We start from the raw sequence: 19,278 nt of genomic DNA on the forward strand, positions 1-19,278 counted from the left end.
TAAAACGTCTGATTCCTCTGTATAAGTGATGCGAAGTGTTGTGAAGTGTTGTTATAGAAGTGAGTGTTATATTTCAGGATATTTAGGCTATTATAACATAACACATCACGTCTGTTCAACCCTGTTACAATCTCCCACTAAATGTGTGCATATGGACAACGTCGGGTCATTGCATTAGATGATGACAAACTTGACGATACCTTAGCACTCAGTGAATCCAACTCTTAGGATGATATTGACAACCCTGAATCTGATGGCAGCGACTATATGCTCGAGTCAGTTTTGCGGGCTTCTGGTCGATTTGCCTGGAGGAGCGGGAATATTGCAGGGCAGACAAGCAGCACCTTGCAATATGACTTCCCCCCAGCTGCCTCTTCTCTCCAGCGAAGGCCAAGTGGTGCAAAGCAATTACAAATGGTGCAACCAACTACTCCTCCCCACACCATCACAGCTGCCCAACTTACCGCACCCTGTGCAACTCCCTCAAGCAAATGCCATCGCACCAAAAGGTAAGATTGTTATAAAGTATAGTTTTATTGTGTCAGTATAAGACCACAAAGATTATACTATTTTATACTTCCATTACAGTAAACCCTCGATTTAACGGACTAATTGGGGGAAGGGTGTCCGTTAATGCTGAATGTCCGTTAAATTGAATGTAACCTATTTCTGTGCCACATTTAAGCTCGTGCTTTTTTAACTCTATCACTGTAGGGATTATACCCTGTTCACTCACTTCTGATAGCTGGGTTGACACAAAGCTTAACTCTAATTGGTGGACACAAACAGGTGAAGTGTGAGCGTGGAGTAGGGAGTCACTTCGGTTACCAGACAACAATGAAATGGCCACCACATAAGATCAATGGCCAGTGTGGTGACCTGGCACCAGTCAGGCTGCTGTAATAGCCTAGCCTACTTTTTATTGCCATCTCTTGGTTTGCTAACAGTTAGACAGATCAAGGAACTGCAGTAATTAGGATATATCTAAATATTTCATGGTGTTTTCTGATATATCAGATGTAATTACTGCTGGTTAAGACTTGAAATTCTGACAGTTGTTATAACACTTCTCTGGTGCACCCGCCTGCACTGTAAACCTTACCTGTTCATGACACCTGTCAAGTCTATAACATCATATTATAATGAAAGGTTTTCATAATATCATCACATTATAGTAAGAAGGTGTGAAATAATAAAAAACCTTTAGATGATGGGGAGTAAGTTGCAGTGTCAGCAATAGAGCCAGAATTAAAGCAAAATAAGAGGGGGTATAACATTTCAGGAATAGTATTTGACCTTGTATCTCCCAAAACATAGGCATATGATAGAGTTGATAGAGATGCTCTGTGGAAGGTATTAAGAATATATGGTGTGGGAGGCAAGTTGTTAGAAGCAGTGAAAAGTTTTTATCGAGGATGTAAGGCATGTGTACGTGTAGGAAGAGAGGAAAGTGATTGGTTCTCAGTGAACGGCAGGGGTGTGTGATGTCTCCATGGTTGTTTAATTTGTTTATGGATGGGGTTGTTAGGGAGGTGAATGCAAGAGTTTTGGAAAGAGGGGCAAGTATGAAGTCTGTTGGGGATGAGAGAGCTTGGGAAGTGAGTCAGTTGTTGTTTGCTGATGATACAGCGCTGGTGGCTGATTCATGTGAGAAACTGCAGAAGCTGGTGACTGAGTTTGGTAAAGTGTGTGAAAGAAGAAAGTTAAGAGTAAATGTGAATAAGAGCAAGGTTATTAGGTACAGTAGGGTTGAGGGTCAAGTCAATTGGGAGGTAAGTTTGAATGGAGAAAAACTGGAGGAAGTAAAGTGTTTTAGATATCTGGGAGTGGATCTGGCAGCGGATGGAACCATGGAAGCGGAAGTGGATCATAGTGTGGGGGAGGGGGCAAAAATTCTGGGAGCCTTGAAGAATGTGTGGAAGTCGAGAACATTATCTCGGAAAGCAAAAATGGGTATGTTTGAAGGAATAGTGGTTCCAACAATGTTGTATGGTTGCGAGGCGTGGGCTATGGATAGAGTTGTGCGCAGGAGGATGGATGTGCTGGAAATGAGATGTTTGAGGGCAATGTGTGGTGTGAGGTGGTTTGATCGAGTAAGTAACGTAAGGGTAAGAGAGATGTGTGGAAATAAAAAGAGCGTGGTTGAGAGAGCAGAAGAGGGTGTTTTGAAATGGTTTGGGCACATGGAGAGAATGAGTGAGGAAAGATTGACCAAGAGGATATATGTGTCGGAGGTGGAGGGAACGAGGAGAAGTGGGAGAGGAAATTGGAGGTGGAAAGATGGAGTGAAAAAGATTTTGTGTGATCGGGGCCTGAACATGCAGGAGGGTGAAAGGAGGGCAAGGAATAGAGTGAATTGGAGCGATGTGGTATACCGGGGTTGACGTGCTGTCAGTGGATTGAATCAGGGCATGTGAAGTGTCTGGGGTAAACCATGGAAAGCTGTGTAGGTATGTATATTTGCGTGTGTGGACGTATGTATATACATGTGTATGGGGGTGGGTTGGGCCATTTCTTTCGTCTGTTTCCTTGCGCTACCTCGCAAACGCAGGAGACAGCGACAAAGCAAAAAAAAAAAAAAAAAAAATCTCCCAAAACATATTGACCCATGCAAAAAACATCCTAGGGAATAAACATGAAAATATTAAATTGACAATATGAAAGCGCATGTTTTTTATCTGAGTTGTGTAAAATAAAACCTGACGCAAATTATTACAAAAAAATTACTTAAACTGGCAAATAATGTTTATATACAGAATAATGAAAACTGGCATATAACCAATATTTATAGTACAAATCCATACATTTGTCACTAATGCCGTATAAGAGAAAACATGTAACCTTATCGATTGAAAACACCTACATGCCCACATTTACTTCAAATGTCACTCATCGTTTTATAAAACTTTATAATCAACTTTGATTTTCTGTGATAACAGTAAACTTTTTATGCAATTTTCTACCTCTTCATCTTTGGAAATAGTTCCATATTTAAACTGGCTTCTTATATTGCAAGCAATTTACAGTTATAAATATGTATGTATTGAAATAAGAAGAGGTGTGGATTTACCATGCTCCTGAGTGTTGCATTAACCAATCAGCCCTTTCAATTTGAACATTTCTAGGCTCCAGCTATCAGATCTAAGTGAACAGGGTATAGTATGTGGTACAGTAGTTGGGCGGCGGTCACCTTGCAGTGTGGGAACGCTCAATGGGCAGTTGGAGGCAGGAGACTGAGATAGAGGTAATTCCACCCCTCTCCTGTGAAAGGATACCTCTTTATGATAAAGTGAAGACGGACTACCTGCTTTCATTGGACATCTTAATGATATAGTGAGTAGGATTCGAACCTATATGGAAAAATCCAAAATTATTAACAGGGCTACTCACCATCTTCAGATGGGGCACACCCAAAGAAGTCGCCTCGGATGGGGGAACTAATGTAGATAGTGAGGAGATGGAAGCTTTCCGCAAAAAATGGTTAATCATGGCCTGCATCTCCTCAGCCCACTTTCCCCAGTCCAATAGATGTGCTGAAGCAGCAGTAAAGGCAGCCAAACAGTTGTTGATGGACAAGACAGTTGTTGGAAGTAGCTTGAACGACAGCAAAGTGATTCAGGCTATGCCCCAATATCTCAGCACCCCCTAAGAAAGGGGGATAAGTCACCCGCACAGCTGGCAGCAGGAAGACAGTTGTGAGATAGTGTTTTGGTGCCCCAGCAACATTATAGATAGTGTTTTGGCACCCCAGCAACATTATCTGATAAACTGGCGATGGAGAATTGCTCTGCAAAACAGGGCGTGTGCCAGGCTTGTGTGCAGAGCAGCCCAGCAGGCGATATTACTACACTGCCCCAGCTGTCCGTAGGCACCCTTGTCTGCTTATGGGATGACGCATCACTTCGAAGATGTGAGACAGGTCAGGCTTGGTAGTGTTGGAACTGCATAGACAGTACTTAGTGAAGCTGGATGGCAATGACCACCTGTCTTTGTGAAACCAATGTCACCTATGCCCTTGGGTTTCACTGATCCCCACAACACCCATAGGTCAATGGGAGTACCCACCTGTAGCAGCTCCCCTCCACCCCGGTGTTATGGTGACACCCAGCCTCAGGTAGCAGTGCTCTCATTGTATGAGACACCACCCTCCATACTTGCAAGATTATATTTGTGGTGGTTCCCATGAAGAGTGAGCACACTAATTTATGTAATTTTTTTCTGCTCGCATGTAAAGGAAGTGTATTGTTGCTGAGCAGTGATTTGTGTGTATATTTGCCTAATGCCTTGTTGAATTTTAATTTTGTTCTTTTTTTTTGTTTTTGGTTTTGTTTTTGCTTTAACCAAATGTCACATTCAGTTACCAAAATCTTGTGAGGGGGTGTAGGGTTTAGTGTGTAGTATGATAGTTGGGCGGCAGGCACCTGACAGCGTGGATACGCTCGCCAGGCAGTTGGAGACTGGAGTCAGATAGAGGTGATGTCACCCCTCTCCTGTGAAAGGATACTTCTTTATAATAAATTGAGGACAGACTACCTGCTTTCATTGCACCTCTTACAATCACTTGATGCCATTTTGAATTTTAAGGATTGCAGAATTATTTGATAAAGTCTTAATTCTGAAATATCAGAATCACACTGTATACAACCTGACCGCACGATAGCTTGAGGAAGACTGAGACCGAAACAAGGTGAGTCTACCCCACACTATGAAAACCAAGTGCGTTATGAAATTTGCATGGTGCAGCGTTTGAGTTTTTTTATTTAAGTTTTTTGAATTATAATTAATGTACTGTATTAGTATTTGTCCGTTAAATCTGAAATCCATTGTATTTGGGTCCATTAAATCAAGGGTTTACTGTATGTAGTATAACATTACACCATGCAAGTATATGGGGATTTTTTTTCTAAAATCGCTTTTAGCCAGACCGTATGTACTAGCAAAATTCCCAAACCTTCATAACATACCTGGACAATTATACTAACCAGTTGAATAATACAGAAATAGAAAATGAAAAGATAATAGCAAATACTAAAAAGAGCGTGAACAACTATAGGAAAATTTCTCAATATTCTGTCTCTTCAGTTTATCTGCCTTACTATTACTCGTGTCCAGGTTTTGATTTCATCAACTTGTAACTTAAAAATGTCCCCTTTTTTTGTTATGTAACACTTATTGTGCTTGCTTGGTTTTTGTTTCAAAAACACCAGTTGATTATAATGAAAACTAAACCACTTCAGATTGTAAAACTATTTTTTTTTCCTGGTTTTACGTGAAAAAGCAACCAATGTTACATGGAATTTAGTTGGTTTTATATGAAAAAACGAGTCTGTTGCCAAAAAAATCAGTCTGACGAACAAAAGAGAGTAGCGCAGCTCTTCTGTGCCAGAAGGTCGCAACTAATCCCATGCGTGGGGGGGATGATGTTATTAGTAAGTCTTTGCGCGAGGGTGTTAATTCTCCTGCTGTCACCCCTTTCTATTTTGTGGTGTAGTTGCTGCCCTTTCCCAGTAGTACAGGTATTATTATGGCCACTGTTCCCATAAGCTATGTGTGTGTATCCCTACCACTAAGGCTTGGACCCATGGCATGTGCCTGGCTGCTGCTTTCCATAGGTTTTGTGCAGAGTTCTTCCAAAAAAGGATAACCAGTATGGTGCCTTCATCTCTCCTTGAACAGTGAAGCTATGGAATGCTCTTCTTTCATTTTTTTTTCACTTCGTATAACCTTTCCACCTGTAAGAGTAAGGTCTACAGACGCAAAGGAGCTTAAGTGATTTAATTCTTTTTCACTTTGTTTTTTCTCATCTGAGATGGCCATGATTAGGGCATATTTCTGCTAACACGTGTCAGTCATCTGAAAAGAAAAAATGTCGGTTGCACCATCTCTTCCACATTAACTGTCAGTAATAGTGGATGTACTTTCTGACCTCAGATTCTCAGATTCAGAATCTGTTGCATTTTTTGTTAGAAAATTGGTAGCTTTTAGACCTCTTTGGTGGAAAGGGGAGTTGACGATACATAGCATGATACCCAGGCATTCCCTTTGCTTTTTTAGAGGGCATAGGATTGTTTTAGTCAGTTATTGACCAGATATTCTGAGTTGGACTGTGGGGCTCAGTTTGTGTTTGTGTGTATGATGGCTCAGAATGTGATGAAGATGTAGGGTTTGCCATAGTTACTGAAGAAGAATCTTGTATGATATAACAAGACCAGCCGGAGAATCTTCCATATTTACTACAGAACTGTTTGATGTTTGGGCAGCTCTTTAAATCAAGTAGTCTCATAGAGAGAAATTTACAATCTACTCCATTGTCCAGAGTCCACTCAGAGCAGTATCACACTATGCTCCAATGGATCCCATAATTCAAAAGATCCAAGTTTGGATAGTAAGAATCTACTCAAGCCATAGGAGTATCAACTTGTTAGTATTAGCCATAATGAAATAAGATGGTAATACTGAAGGAGCTATATATAGCAATCTGTACACAGGTTATAACTTGTGTACAGATCATCCCCCCACCCCCCCAAAATGCTGGCAGTCTTCTGCATGAGTGAGGTACAGATGACAAAGCCTTATAAGGAAAATTCCTCACTTGGGTCCTTGCTCTGTTCCTTCATTTAGAAAGTAATACAGGAAGGAAGGATTTCCAGCCACCTGCTCCCACCCCTCATAGTTGCATTCTGTGACATAGAGGGAATATGTGGGCAGTATTCTTTCAGCCCTATCTCCTGGGATAGAATGAAAATTGTTAGATGTAAATGGCAAGCAAGATGCGACTTGAAAGCCCCCTAAAAAGAATTAACAAAATGGAGAGGTTTAAGAAAGGTGCTGAAGTATGGCATTCCTCCATCAACAGATTTTGCCATTTTGAGACAGTTCTTTGTTGATTGAGGATTGATCATACTATGTTGACCCATGGTCACATAATGAAGAGGAGATATTGTGATAATACCTTTGAACATACACTCGCTGAATGACAAAAATATCGGAGAATTATATGATAATGGTGATCTGGATGAGAGTCGTGGAGAAAAATTGGATAATATTGATTTAAGTAGATATGAATTTTTAAAGGAAGTCAGAATATAATTTTATATATTGTTAAAAGTAGAGATATCTGTTAAAGAAATTAGTTATATGTAAATAGTTTTGATTTTTTTGTAAATGTCTTTTCATGTTTAAAAGTACCGAATTACAATTAGGTTTGAGTGCTTTACAAAATCCACAAAATGAAATCAGTAATATTTGACCACAACTCAGGAACATGTACATTGTTATTATTTGATATATGGAAGTACTTGTTAACAGTTTGCATAAAAAGCCAATTTAAGCATTTAACATATCCGACCACCTGTTTTGTTGATAGAATGAACGACACATACAAGAAAATGAACTTACTGGTTTGTCACCTGAAATATAGTTGGATAGATTTGAAAACATACAAGTTATACACTAACAATTGTGCCCTCCATTTGTAGGGTGCACTTGGTATGTTGTGGTTTTAGACTGCATGGGACGATGATTAATGACAAAACTGTCTTGTGCACTAGATGCAGATGCTTGTTCTCATTTGTTAACTTTTAGAATAAATTAACTGAAAGGTTGAACAGGCAGATAAGATAGAAAATTTGCCCACTTTTGACCCTAATTGACAATCTTTAGCTCATTGTAAAGATAGGAGCATCTCATTAAATATATAATTGATACAACTCCAGACCTCCTTGTATAAGGTTCCTGCAGTGTGTAGGCTGCACTTCAATTAGAAGAAGGGAAATGATGACTCTCTTGGAGTAAAGAGTACTTCTACAAGACTTCATTTTATACCAATGCTGTTAATAGTCTCACTGGAGGTGACTTTTCTGTAGTTATGTAACCACGAACAAGTAAAGTCTAGTAACACCTGTTGAATACATAGAGATTAATTATAATGATCATATGGTGTTACTGAGTTTGCAGTTTTTGATGAGTAAAATATTTAATGGTAGTAACAGGCTCAAACTCTTGTCCTTTCCTTTTTTTTATGGATGATAGTTTGGAAGTGAAAAATGAATTGGAAACTTGGGATATCTGAGGCTATTATAGATGTCAAATATGTTGTCGTAGTTAAATATGGAATAGTTAATCTTCTGTTACTTATTCTGGTTTGCTCAACGTTACTAGATTAGTTACAACTGAAGCACGAAATGCACAGATTGCAAGGAAATAACTTGGAAATTTTGATAGAACTCACCTTTTAACTTATGTTTTTGCCATATGATTTATTAGAATGCTAGCAGTGTGTGGTGCTTCACTCATTAGTATACCTTGGGAAACTGCATGACTTTGGGGGGTTGACTAATTTGAGTGTTGCTTAACTATTTCAGCTCTGCCTGGTCATGGACAGATGGCCCCTGGGTTAGCCGGTCCACCGATGATGGGTGCCCCCATGATGGGGGGTCCTCATATGATCCCACGCTTCAGGTGACCACCTGGGCCCGGTATGTAACCAGCAGGTAGGAAGCAACAGGATGAGCAGCAGCAGGTCGGCGCTGGTGAGGCAACATACGCATGCCTTCGTCATGACTGATAGTCAGCCTCCTCACCGACCCTCCCTCGCTCGCTCGCTAAGCACACTAGTGCAGTCAGTCAGTCACTAAGTTGGCCTGTGGGGCAAACCAACACACACCTGGGACTATGGAAGATGAATCTGCTCTCCGCATTACCTACATTAGGCAAGAATTCTCAAACACCACTCATGCTGAGAGACATAAGACACAGTTATAGGTGTTGAGATAGGTACAGGTCAGTTAAACAAAGCAATTAGGGCTCAGTTAACATGCCATGAGTGATGTTTTTGTATGTCTTAGGTTCCTTCATTTTTTCTTCAATAATCAAAAGATTTTATAATTTTGACATGAAATCAGTTTTGAAATTGTAGTGGGTCCCAAACACTTGTTGGTTTTCCATCACAGTTTGGTTAGTCCTGTGTGGACAAGCTAACACTGCATCACTCTGCAGCAAGCATCTGTTATAATCTGTTATTTACTTCTTTGTCTCTCATCATTGCTCTGATCAGTGTTGAAATGTTTATCCACAAGACTGTCGTTTGTGTGCTGCCCACGTGGAACTTATGTTTGAGCAAGTGGTGCTTGTATACTTGCTCTTGTATACTTGCTTCTTGGGACCTACACTTGATTGTATGTATTTATACTCTGATCCAGCTCAAGTGTGCAAGAGGTGTGTCTCCAGGTTGCCACATCTGTTTATCATTGGCTTAATCATATTCCATGTCTTTATGATCACTAAGGCATAAACTTGGAGATTGATAAGGAAGTTGGTTTAAGTGTGTATGTGGCTTGTGGAGTGAGTTTCTGGTGCTAACTTGAGCCAGGATGGAGGATGCAGGCTCGACTGTTCTATTCTTGGAGCATTCAAGCACTTGTATTATAGTATTTTAGGTTTCATCATTCTTTTGAGTGATAATTGTGTATTTGTGAAGTTTCTCATAAGGTAAGAAACTGTTTAGTTATAAGGTAAGAAACTGTTTAGTTTAGAAATGGTAGTTCTTCACAAAAGCACTGTTGGAATTTTAGCCTACCTTTACAGATGTTAACAGCAGGTTAGTCCATTTATATATATCTTTTTTTTTTTTTTTTTGCAAGTTGTACAAATAACTTTGTAAATTGTTGAAAGGAAGATGCCATTAGCTGCCGTAAGTACTTTTTTGTATTTATTATTGTCAAATTATTGCTATGAGGATTTTAGTGACGTAACTACCAGCTTTGTTAAAAAAAATTATGATCACCTGTTTAATGTATGTTGTGAAATAAATACTAATTAAGTTGTCAGTCTTGTATTAGTTTGTTTCAAGCGTTATATTTTGTTAGATTGCATACAGAGTAACTTTTTTTTATGAAAATAATGTTTGTTTGTTTTTTTATTATTACTTGAAAGGGTGGAAGGAGTGGAGCATACGAACAGTGTGGAAATTCGCAACAGGTGAGCCCAAACGAGAGGACGTGAGGCTGGGAGAGATGAGAACTTTTTCCTTTGGTTTTTCCGTCGAGTAATCTGACGGTTGTACTTATGTAATTGTTTTGGTAGAGCAGGTTTCTTGTCTCAGGATTTCCTTGTTATATCAATATACCTCATATTATCATGGCATTACCAAGGAAGACTTAACATTTTGGAAGACAAACTTAATGCAGGTCATTTTTTCCTCAACCACTTGTAGCCAGGATATTCTGAGGGAGTTACTTTGTAAAGCCGAAACCTTTGCTGTAGTATTACTGTTAAGTTGTCACTCTTCAGTGTGCATGGAATTTTATTACTTATTGTAATTCAGAATAACATGGGAACTAAGTGGATTCTTAACCCTATTTGGGTTTGTGCATGTATAAGATCATATATCTGGAGAGTTAAAAAAAAAAAAGTGTGGAGCGCCTAAGTATGTTAATGGCCAGCCACAGTTGTTTTGGGCCAGGGCGTGGTGAGGCTAACCAGCCAGCTTTTTTCTTTTATTCTACAGGACTATTAAATTGAACAGGAACTTTGAATATTCACTCATACTGTAATATTGAAATAGCCTTGGGCTTTATCAGCATTATTTTAACCCTCCATTATTTTCAGTTTATTTGTTTATCTTCTTGTATGGTAAAAATGTTGGTCACCAGTTTATTATTTTGTGTTACTGATTTGTTATTCACAGAATCCATTTTAAGTTGTAAGTTTATATAATTCTTGAAAGAACTTTCATAATTCACATTTCAATCTTGAGTGTTATATTCCAGACAAAATAGTTGAAAATTTTTCAGTCTAGAAAGGATGGAATTCCCCATATTATTTTTTATATGCTGATCTAAATACCACAGTTTCATTTGTCACTGTTTATCAGGAACTGAGATAAGTAGAATGAGAGGATAAAAATGGATGTAGAATGGTGTATCTCATTTAGGTTGGTTAGCTGTCCCATGCCCCCTCTTGATTTAACTAACCAGTTGAGATATTCCAACGCACACTTCAGTGGTGAGACCAGTTTCAATTTTCCCAGCTTGCAGCCTCTCAGGAGCCCTGTTATGTCTCCGCATGGCAAAGCCTGCTCTTGATTAGCTTGTTGGTGATGGTGAATCTGGGAAGTGAGGCCACATTCTCAGTTTTGGGGCCCACGAGTGACTCTCACCAACCGCACTCACTAATGCTATGCTATGCCAATGTTTTCTTCCCCAATAGTCATTTGGCCAGGAGTGGAAAAAAGGGACTTCATTTACACCATTGTCTGTAAACCTACAACCTTTTCCAGTGTTTAGTGGGGACCATTGTGCTCATTTTCTGGCCAGTTGTACAGTTGTAAGTGTGTGCAAAGGTTTTTAGGGGTGAAATGACATTAATTAAAAAAAAGAAAAATTTTGCAAAAACAGATGTAGCGTTTGATTTTTCCACCAAAATAAATCAGTTATACTTCAGATTGAGTAATCAAGCTAGCTGTTGTAGTGGCACTTTCAACTTCCAGAGCAGTGTGAGGATAATTGCAAAAATAACTAAAATCAAAAGAAATATACTGTTTGAATCCACCCAGTAACTATTTTTTCATGAGAATACATAATCTTTTTCATGATGTCGTAATTTCTGCCAGATACCAGGCAGTGATTTTTTGTAAATAGGGTAAGACTATTTGATCTACCTGAGAAATGATACACTACCCTATGCTCCAATATCCTGTTTTGAAGACTTGTTATGCTGAAACACACTAATCCATGTTAGAATCATAACTTTTTTTTTTTTTTTTTTTTTTTTTTTTTTTTTTTACAGAAACTAGAGGATGACCAAATTTTTTGTGAGGTATTAAATTACTGTCAGTTACTGCAAAGTACATGTTCTTCACATCACATTCGTATAGGGTGAAGTTCTTGTCTTTCATCTACTGTGACACTTTTGAGTTTCATGTAGTTATCATCCGAGGCAGGTACTTTTGCAGATATGTAAAGATTATTCAGGTTGGAACATGTTGCACATATACATTCTAACAGGCATCCTATCTTGACGTATTGTGAATATCAACGTTTGCTCATTGTGCACTTGCAGATTGCCATTTGTGGGCTTTGTGCAGCATAGGCTTGTATTTCATTAGAATGGGCTGCATGGCCTCCTGGTCTCATTAGAATGGGCTGCATGGCCTCCTGGTCATATTACCATCTATGTATTTCCACTCTGATGATGTATTAGGAGGGATGTTTTGGGCAGAACATCTTGAAGTGCACCAATAGTGACACCAAAGAAGATGTTGTATGAGGCATCGTGACTGGTGGAAATTTCACCAAGTCTCTTGTGAAAAATTTTTGCTTGAAATGACAACATTGGTTGAAGTTAATAATAGGATTTAGAGCTTCTTGATATGTTTCTTTCTCTCTCTCTCTCTCATCAAATCTTCCTGTTCCATGTAGGGGTTGCAATTCTGATTACAAAGTGAATTCCTTCGTGGTAGACTTTAAGGATACATTAGATTGAATAGTTTTGTTGCTCTACTTTATTATGCATTATGCCAGGATAGCATTCACTTTATTCAGTGAGGTGTGTCTGTATTTCATAAATAGGGATGAATTTTAGGCTTTAAATTGATCAGCAGGTATTCATGCCTGGATAGGAAATCAATTTCTGTGATACAGCAACAGGACTGATACATCTGTACATTATCCATGCTTTGAGTGAGTGCCTCTTATAACTCACAGTGTTAGGCATATATGACTCGTATGATCCTTGAAAATACACCTTCATAGGAAGAGAATGATTTGAGAAACTAGATTTTTCATGGAATGATAATCATTACTTTTTAGATCACATGGCCTTTGACTATGAGGTTTTACCACTGCGTAGCTTCTGTTGTATTTTGTTGTCCCTCTAGTAACTTTTTATGTTTAATTATTCTCTTCAGAAACTACAGGGCTGCTATGAGACAAATAATCTTGGGTGGTCCCCTTTTGAAATTGTATTTAGTGTCCTTGGCCATCTTTCCAGATGACGGACTTTATGAAAAATATGAATTTCTTCAAATAGCCGTGACTTCAAGACAGAAATGGTTTAGACTTTAATGTACCTACATTATTATGAATTATTTATTTGTATCTACTATACTTGATTACCATTTTTTACATCAGCAAAGTAGCTCCAGGAAACAGACGAAGAAAAAGACCCATCATCTCGAATACACACATATAGACATATATATGTCAACATATACACAGACATACATATATATACATGTACATATGCATGCTTGTCTGTCTTTATCCATTCCCAGCGACACCCAGCCCCACAGGAAACAGTATTGCCACCCCCTGTGTCAGCAAGGTAGTGCCAGGAAAACAGACAAAACAATGCTACATTCGTTCACACTTAGTCTCTTGCTGTCATGTGTAATGCACCAAAACCACAGTTTCCTATCCACATCCAGGCCCCCCAGACCTTTCCATGGTTTACCCAGATGTTTCACATGCCCTTGTTCAGTCCATTGACAGCAAGTTGACCCTGGTATACCAAATTGTTCCAATTCTCTCTTTTCCTTGTATACCTCTCACCCTCCTGTATATTCAGGCCCCAGTCACTCAAAATCTTTTTCTTTTTCACTACATCCTTCCACCTCCAATTTGTTCTGCTTCCAAAGTCTTTGTTCCCTCCACTTCTGACACATATGTCCCCTTTGTCAACCTTTCCTAACTCATTCTTTCCATATGTCCAAACCACTTCAACTCACCCTCTTCTGCTCTCTCAACCACATTCTTTTTATTACCACACATCTGTCTTACCATTTCATTACTTTATCAGTCAAAACACCTCGCACCAAATATTGTCCTCAAACATTTAATTTCCAACACATCCTCTCTCCTCTGTACAACTCTATCTATAGCCCATGCCTTACAGCCATATAATACCCATTTTTGCACCCTGAGATAACATTCTCTCTTTCCGCACATAATTCTTAATTATTTGACAGAATACGAGGTTTTCTTTGAAATTTTGTTTAGCTGATTTTGCAGTTTTTCTGTTTTGGCAAAATGAATATACTGTTTCATGAAACTTCTGAACCAGTTTGACTCAACTTGGCATGAGTGGTCTTTTGGTGGTCCCTTCTCAAAATTGTGTCCAATGAACTCTTCCCTCTTATAAGATTACTGTTAATGAAAATGGAAATTTCTTGAAATAGCTGTAACCCGTTTATTGCAGAACTGGCTTGTATTTGAATGTAGTGATGTAAGTCTGTTGTTTTATGAAATTTTTAGTTTTGTTTCTAATGCAGGTTAGGTCTATTTTTTCAAATTCACATACAAATAATTTCTAAAGGTAAATTATTAGACAACCAAATTTGGCGGGAGTGGTCCATAGATGGATGGTTTCTTAGGTATAGTATCTGGTAGCCCCAATCACCATCCAAGATGGCAGTTCTTTCTAAAACAAAGTGTTCTTTATATAGCCATGACTTTGTAATTTTGAGGTAGAATTATTAGAGATTTGAACTGTAGCTTTATAATTTTTTGTTCCCCTTTGGCTTATTTTGTCAAATTTCAAAATTTCTAGACTAGTTTAAACCAAACTTGGCAGGGGTGGTCTTCATTGGTTCCTTTTGAAAAGAATTTGTGTGCTGTTAGTAGGATTATGAATAAGTAAAGTTATTAGTTCTGTGCCTGTGACTCTTGACATTCTCTTAAATTCAGGCCAGTGTACTGTATTTAAAGGTCACGGGAGTTTTTTCTGGGCAAAGGATCTTTACTAAGTCAAAAAAGCAGTCCCTTTTGTACAGTAATAATTTGCTTAGGGATTGTGTTTTTTGAGGAACCTCTGGTCTCCCATTTTAAGAAGTCTTCAGGAACTTGTTTTTGTAATTCGCTGCTGCATATGACAGTTTTGTCTGGTTCTTGTCATTCCTTCGCTAGTCTAATTAAACCCATGCAGTTCAGATTATATGTAAAGTTCCATTTTTGTCACAGGTGTTTTCTGTAATTTTTGAGTTTATGCAGCACATCGAACAAGGATGTGATTGTTATGATTGTAAGTGAAATGCTTGGTGAGAATAGCCTCTTAAATGTTTCAGTCAGTTGGACAGTGGTGCCAAAACTGTGACTACTGACCTATGGTAATTAAGAAACTATGATCTTGATAAATGGTGAACAGAGGGGCCTTGGGTAGTATGCTTGGGTTTACTTCTTTATCAGCTTGAGAAATCATAGTCGAAGAATGAACATAATTTTTTTAATTTGAGGGCTGTGGTGTAGAATACTGCTCAAGTTAACATCTTCAGCTATACTATCAGATAATGGCCATTGGAGAAGTGTGCACAGATTATTAGTTGTACAAGGGTCTGCTTTGTTTTTGTTGGTCTTACTCATCTATACCTGATGTATTATGCAGATCATGTCTCAGATTAATTGCAGTATGATATTGTGTTGAGAGAGGTCTCATTTGACCGTAATGTACTTGTATTACTACAATCTAGTTTCAAGTGACACATTACACTTTTTCATTGCTTCCAGGATGGCAGAACTTAACAGATTCCAAAATAGGTTGTTCTTAGCATAATATTTTTGTTGATACATCTTCATTGTATTTGTTATTGCTCTTTGATTATCAGTATAGTACTACACTGCAGTTGAAGATAAAAGAGATGCATAATTTTTTGGACATTTAACTGACTAGAAAGGACTTGTATGTAGGTTTCTCAGTATCTGCCACTTCAAATGTATATTTTAGTAATTGGCAAACAAATGATATCATAAAGCATTTTTTCCTCTTTCCTGTTGTTAAAGCTTTTTGAAAGTTCATGCCTCAAAGTGGTAGTTCTTGACAGTGTTGCATACCAATGTCATTTGCAGTTTTCCCTCCAAGCATCAGGAAACATAGTGTCACATAAGTACTTTTTCTGATGAACATTGTCCTGAGAACTCATTTCTGGGACTCGTAATAGGCTCAATAGTGTCATAAACTTTTAGCTATTGTTTCTTTTTCTCTCAGACAGCACCGGCAGCTGAGGCCCTAATCAAGTCCATCCCATGAATGTAGGTTTGTGGCAGGGGTGTCTGATGTCTCCATGGTTGTTTAATTTGTTTATGGATGGGGTTGTTAGGGAGGTAAATGCATGAGTTTTGGAAAGAGGGGCAAGTATGCAGTCTGTTGTGGATGAGAGAGCTTGGGAAGTGAGTCAGTTGTTGTTTGCTGATGATACAGTGCTGGTGGCTGATTCATGTGAGAAACTGTAGAGGCTGGTGACTGAGTTTGGCTGTGGATGGCACCATGGAAGCGGAAGTGAATCATAGGGTGGGGGAGGGGGCGAAAATCCTGGGAGCCTTGAAGAATGTGCTGAAGTCTAGAACATTATCTCCGAAAGCAAAAATGGGGATGTTTGAAGGAATAGTGGTTCCAACATTATATGGTTGTGAGGCATGGGCTATGGATAGAGTTGTGCGGAGGAGGGTGGATGTGCTGGAAATGAGATGTTTGAGGACATTATGTGGTGTGAGATGGTTTGATCGAGTAAGTAATAATAGGGTAAGAGAGACGTATGGTAATAAAAAGATTGTGGCTGAGAGAGCAGAAGAGGGTGTTTTGAAATGGTTTGGTCACATAGAGAGAATGAGTGAGGATATATTTGTTTCAGAGGTGGAGGAAATGAGAAGTGGGAGACCAAATTGGAGGTGGAAAGATGGAGTGAAAAAGATTTTGAGTGATTGGGGCCTGAACATGCAGGAGGGTGAGAGGCGTGCAAGGAATAGAGTGAATTGGAACGATGTGGTATACCGGGGTCAACATGCTGTCAGTGGATTGAACCAGGGCATGTGAAGCGTCTGGGGTAAACCATGGAAAGTTCTGTGGGGCCTGGATGTGGAAAGGGAGCTGTGGTTTCGGTGCATTATAACATGACAGCTAGAGACTGAGTGTGAACGAATGTGGCCTTTGTTTTCTTTTCCTAGCGCTACCTTGCACACATGAGGGGGGAAGGAGTTGTTTTTTATATGTGGCGGGATGGCGATGGGAATGAATAAAGGCAGACATTATGAATTATGTACATGTGTATATATGTATATGTCTGTGTGTATTTATATGTATACGTTGTGATGTATAGGTATGTATACTTGCGTGTGTGGATGTGTATGTATATACATGTGTATTTGGGTGGGTTGGGCCATTTCTTTCATCTGTTTCCTTGCGCTACCTCGCTAACGTGGGAGACAGCGAGAAAGCAAAATAGATAGATAATATATATATATATATATATATATATATATATATCCTGGAAAGAGGGGCAAGTATGAAGTCTGTTGGGGATGAGAGAGCTTGGGAAGTGAGTCAGTTGTTGTTCGCTGATGATACAGCGCTGGTGGCTGATTCATGTGAGAAACTGCAGAAGCTGGTGACTGAGTTTGGTAAAGTGTGTGGAAGAAGAAAGTTAAGAGTAAATGTGAATAAGAGCAAGGTTATTAGGTACAGTAGGGGTGAGGGTCAAGTCAATTGGGAGGTGAGTTTGAATGGAGAAAAACTGGAGGAAGTGAAGTGTTTTAGATATCTGGGAGTGGATCTGGCAGCGGATGGAACCATGGAAGCGGAAGTGGATCATAGGGTGGGGGAGGGGGCGAAAATTTTGGGAGCCTTGAAAAATGTGTGGAAGTCGAGAACATTATCTCGGAAAGCAAAAATGGGTATGTTTGAAGGAATAGTGGTTCCAACAATGTTGTATGGTTGCGAGGCGTGGGCTATGGATAGAGATGTGCGCAGGAGGATGGATGTGCTGGAAATGAGATGTTTGAGGACAATGTGTGGTGTGAGGTGGTTTGATCGAGTAAGTAACGTAAGGGTAAGAGAGATGTGTGGAAATAAAAAGAGCGTGGTTGAGAGAGCAGAAGAGGGTGTTTTGAAATGGTTTGGGCACATGGAGAGAATGAGTGAGGAAAGATTGACCAAGAGGATATATGTGTCGGAGGTGGAGGGAACGAGGAGAAGAGGGAGACCAAATTGGAGGTGGAAAGATGGAGTGAAAAAGATTTTGTGTGATCGGGGCCTGAACATGCAGGAGGGTGAAAGGAGGGCAAGGAATAGAGTGAATTGGAGCGATGTGGTATACAGGGGTTGACGTGCTGTCAGTGGATTGAATCAAGGCATGTGAAGCGTCTGGGGTAAACCATGGAAAGCTGTGTAGGTATGTGTGTTTGCGTGTGTGGACGTATGTACATGTGTATGGGGGGGGGGGCCATTTCTTTCGTCTGTTTCCTTGCGCTACCTCGCAAACGCGGGAGACAGCGACAAAGTATAAAAAAAAAAAAAAAAAAATATATATATATATATATATATATATATATATATATATATATATATATATATATATATATATATATATATATATGTATGTAAACACACACACAGACACCCTGCCCTGAGCCAGGTACCCATTTTATCTCCCAACCCCTGGGGGTGGATAAATAGCTGAGTTGACTGTAGACCAACTGCAGCAACCAGGATTCGAACCTGTGTGCTTGACCCTAGGCGGCCCATGAATGCATCATGGTCAGGAACACTGATCGCTGTGCCATGGGAGTCCACTTACTCAAAACGAAAGAAGCAGAGTGGCTCCCAACTTAGATGTGGAGGAGGCATTTGGTATCCAGGGTATTTCATAGTAAGTCAGTAGATTAATTGAGTGAGTGACTCAGGTCGAAGGAGCCTTCTTTAGTTTATTGTTGGGCATATTGATCAGTGAAAGTACCCATGAAGTACCACTTGTATCCTTTAGCAGTCATAATGTAACTAAATTTAGTCAGTACCATTCAGATCAACATTGATTTGCAATCTACTTGGAATTTTGATAGAGAAATATGTATATCTTGCTTGTTATTACTTATGACGTTCATCATTAAAGTACTATTATTTGACAAATATTATTGCTTGAAAATGATCCTACTGCTCTCTTGACTTTCAGATTCAATAGTGAGCAGGAATATCCTTTCAGTACACCAGAAATGAGTGTCTGGGAGAAAATTTTTTTGGAAAATTGCACATGACCCTGGCTTTACTACTTGCTATTACAATGATCCACATTCATCAAAATTTTATACGTGTAATGGCTGACATAACACAGGCAAAACATTCCCCAATATTGGCCATCTTCTGTGTAAGAAAGAGAACGAAGAAATTAGTTAGAGCTCCTCAGGTGTTTGGAGATGACTTGAAAAGGAGAGGCTATGGGAAGAGAAAGTATGAATGGAGGAGGTATATAGCCAACCCCATGAGTTAAGTTAGAGATGAAACTTGTAGTGGAGGTGG

At 39.2% G+C, this 19,278-nt stretch overlaps 1 protein-coding gene across 7 annotated transcripts in view; it reads left to right on the forward strand.

Annotated features, from left to right (window-relative positions):
* The window catches only part of LOC139745902 (BUB3-interacting and GLEBS motif-containing protein ZNF207-like), an 86,950-nt gene extending 75,553 nt beyond the window's left edge, over positions 1-11,397 (forward strand). For 4 of the 7 annotated variants that reach the window (XM_071656562.1, XM_071656564.1, XM_071656565.1 and 1 more), the window contains 2 exons: positions 261-509; positions 8,364-11,397. In XM_071656562.1, the coding sequence (XP_071512663.1) occupies positions 261-509; positions 8,364-8,464 (350 nt within the window). In that variant the 3' untranslated portion in view covers positions 8,465-11,397. The remainder of the gene's footprint in view (positions 1-260; positions 510-8,363) is intronic. The other 3 variants (XM_071656568.1, XM_071656569.1, XM_071656563.1) reach the window with 2 other exon arrangements.
* The last annotated feature ends 7,881 nt before the right edge of the window (positions 11,398-19,278 follow it).

This window comes from Panulirus ornatus, chromosome 63, assembly GCF_036320965.1.
Source record: "Panulirus ornatus isolate Po-2019 chromosome 63, ASM3632096v1, whole genome shotgun sequence".
In the NCBI taxonomy this organism is placed as follows: domain Eukaryota; kingdom Metazoa; phylum Arthropoda; class Malacostraca; order Decapoda; family Palinuridae; genus Panulirus; species Panulirus ornatus.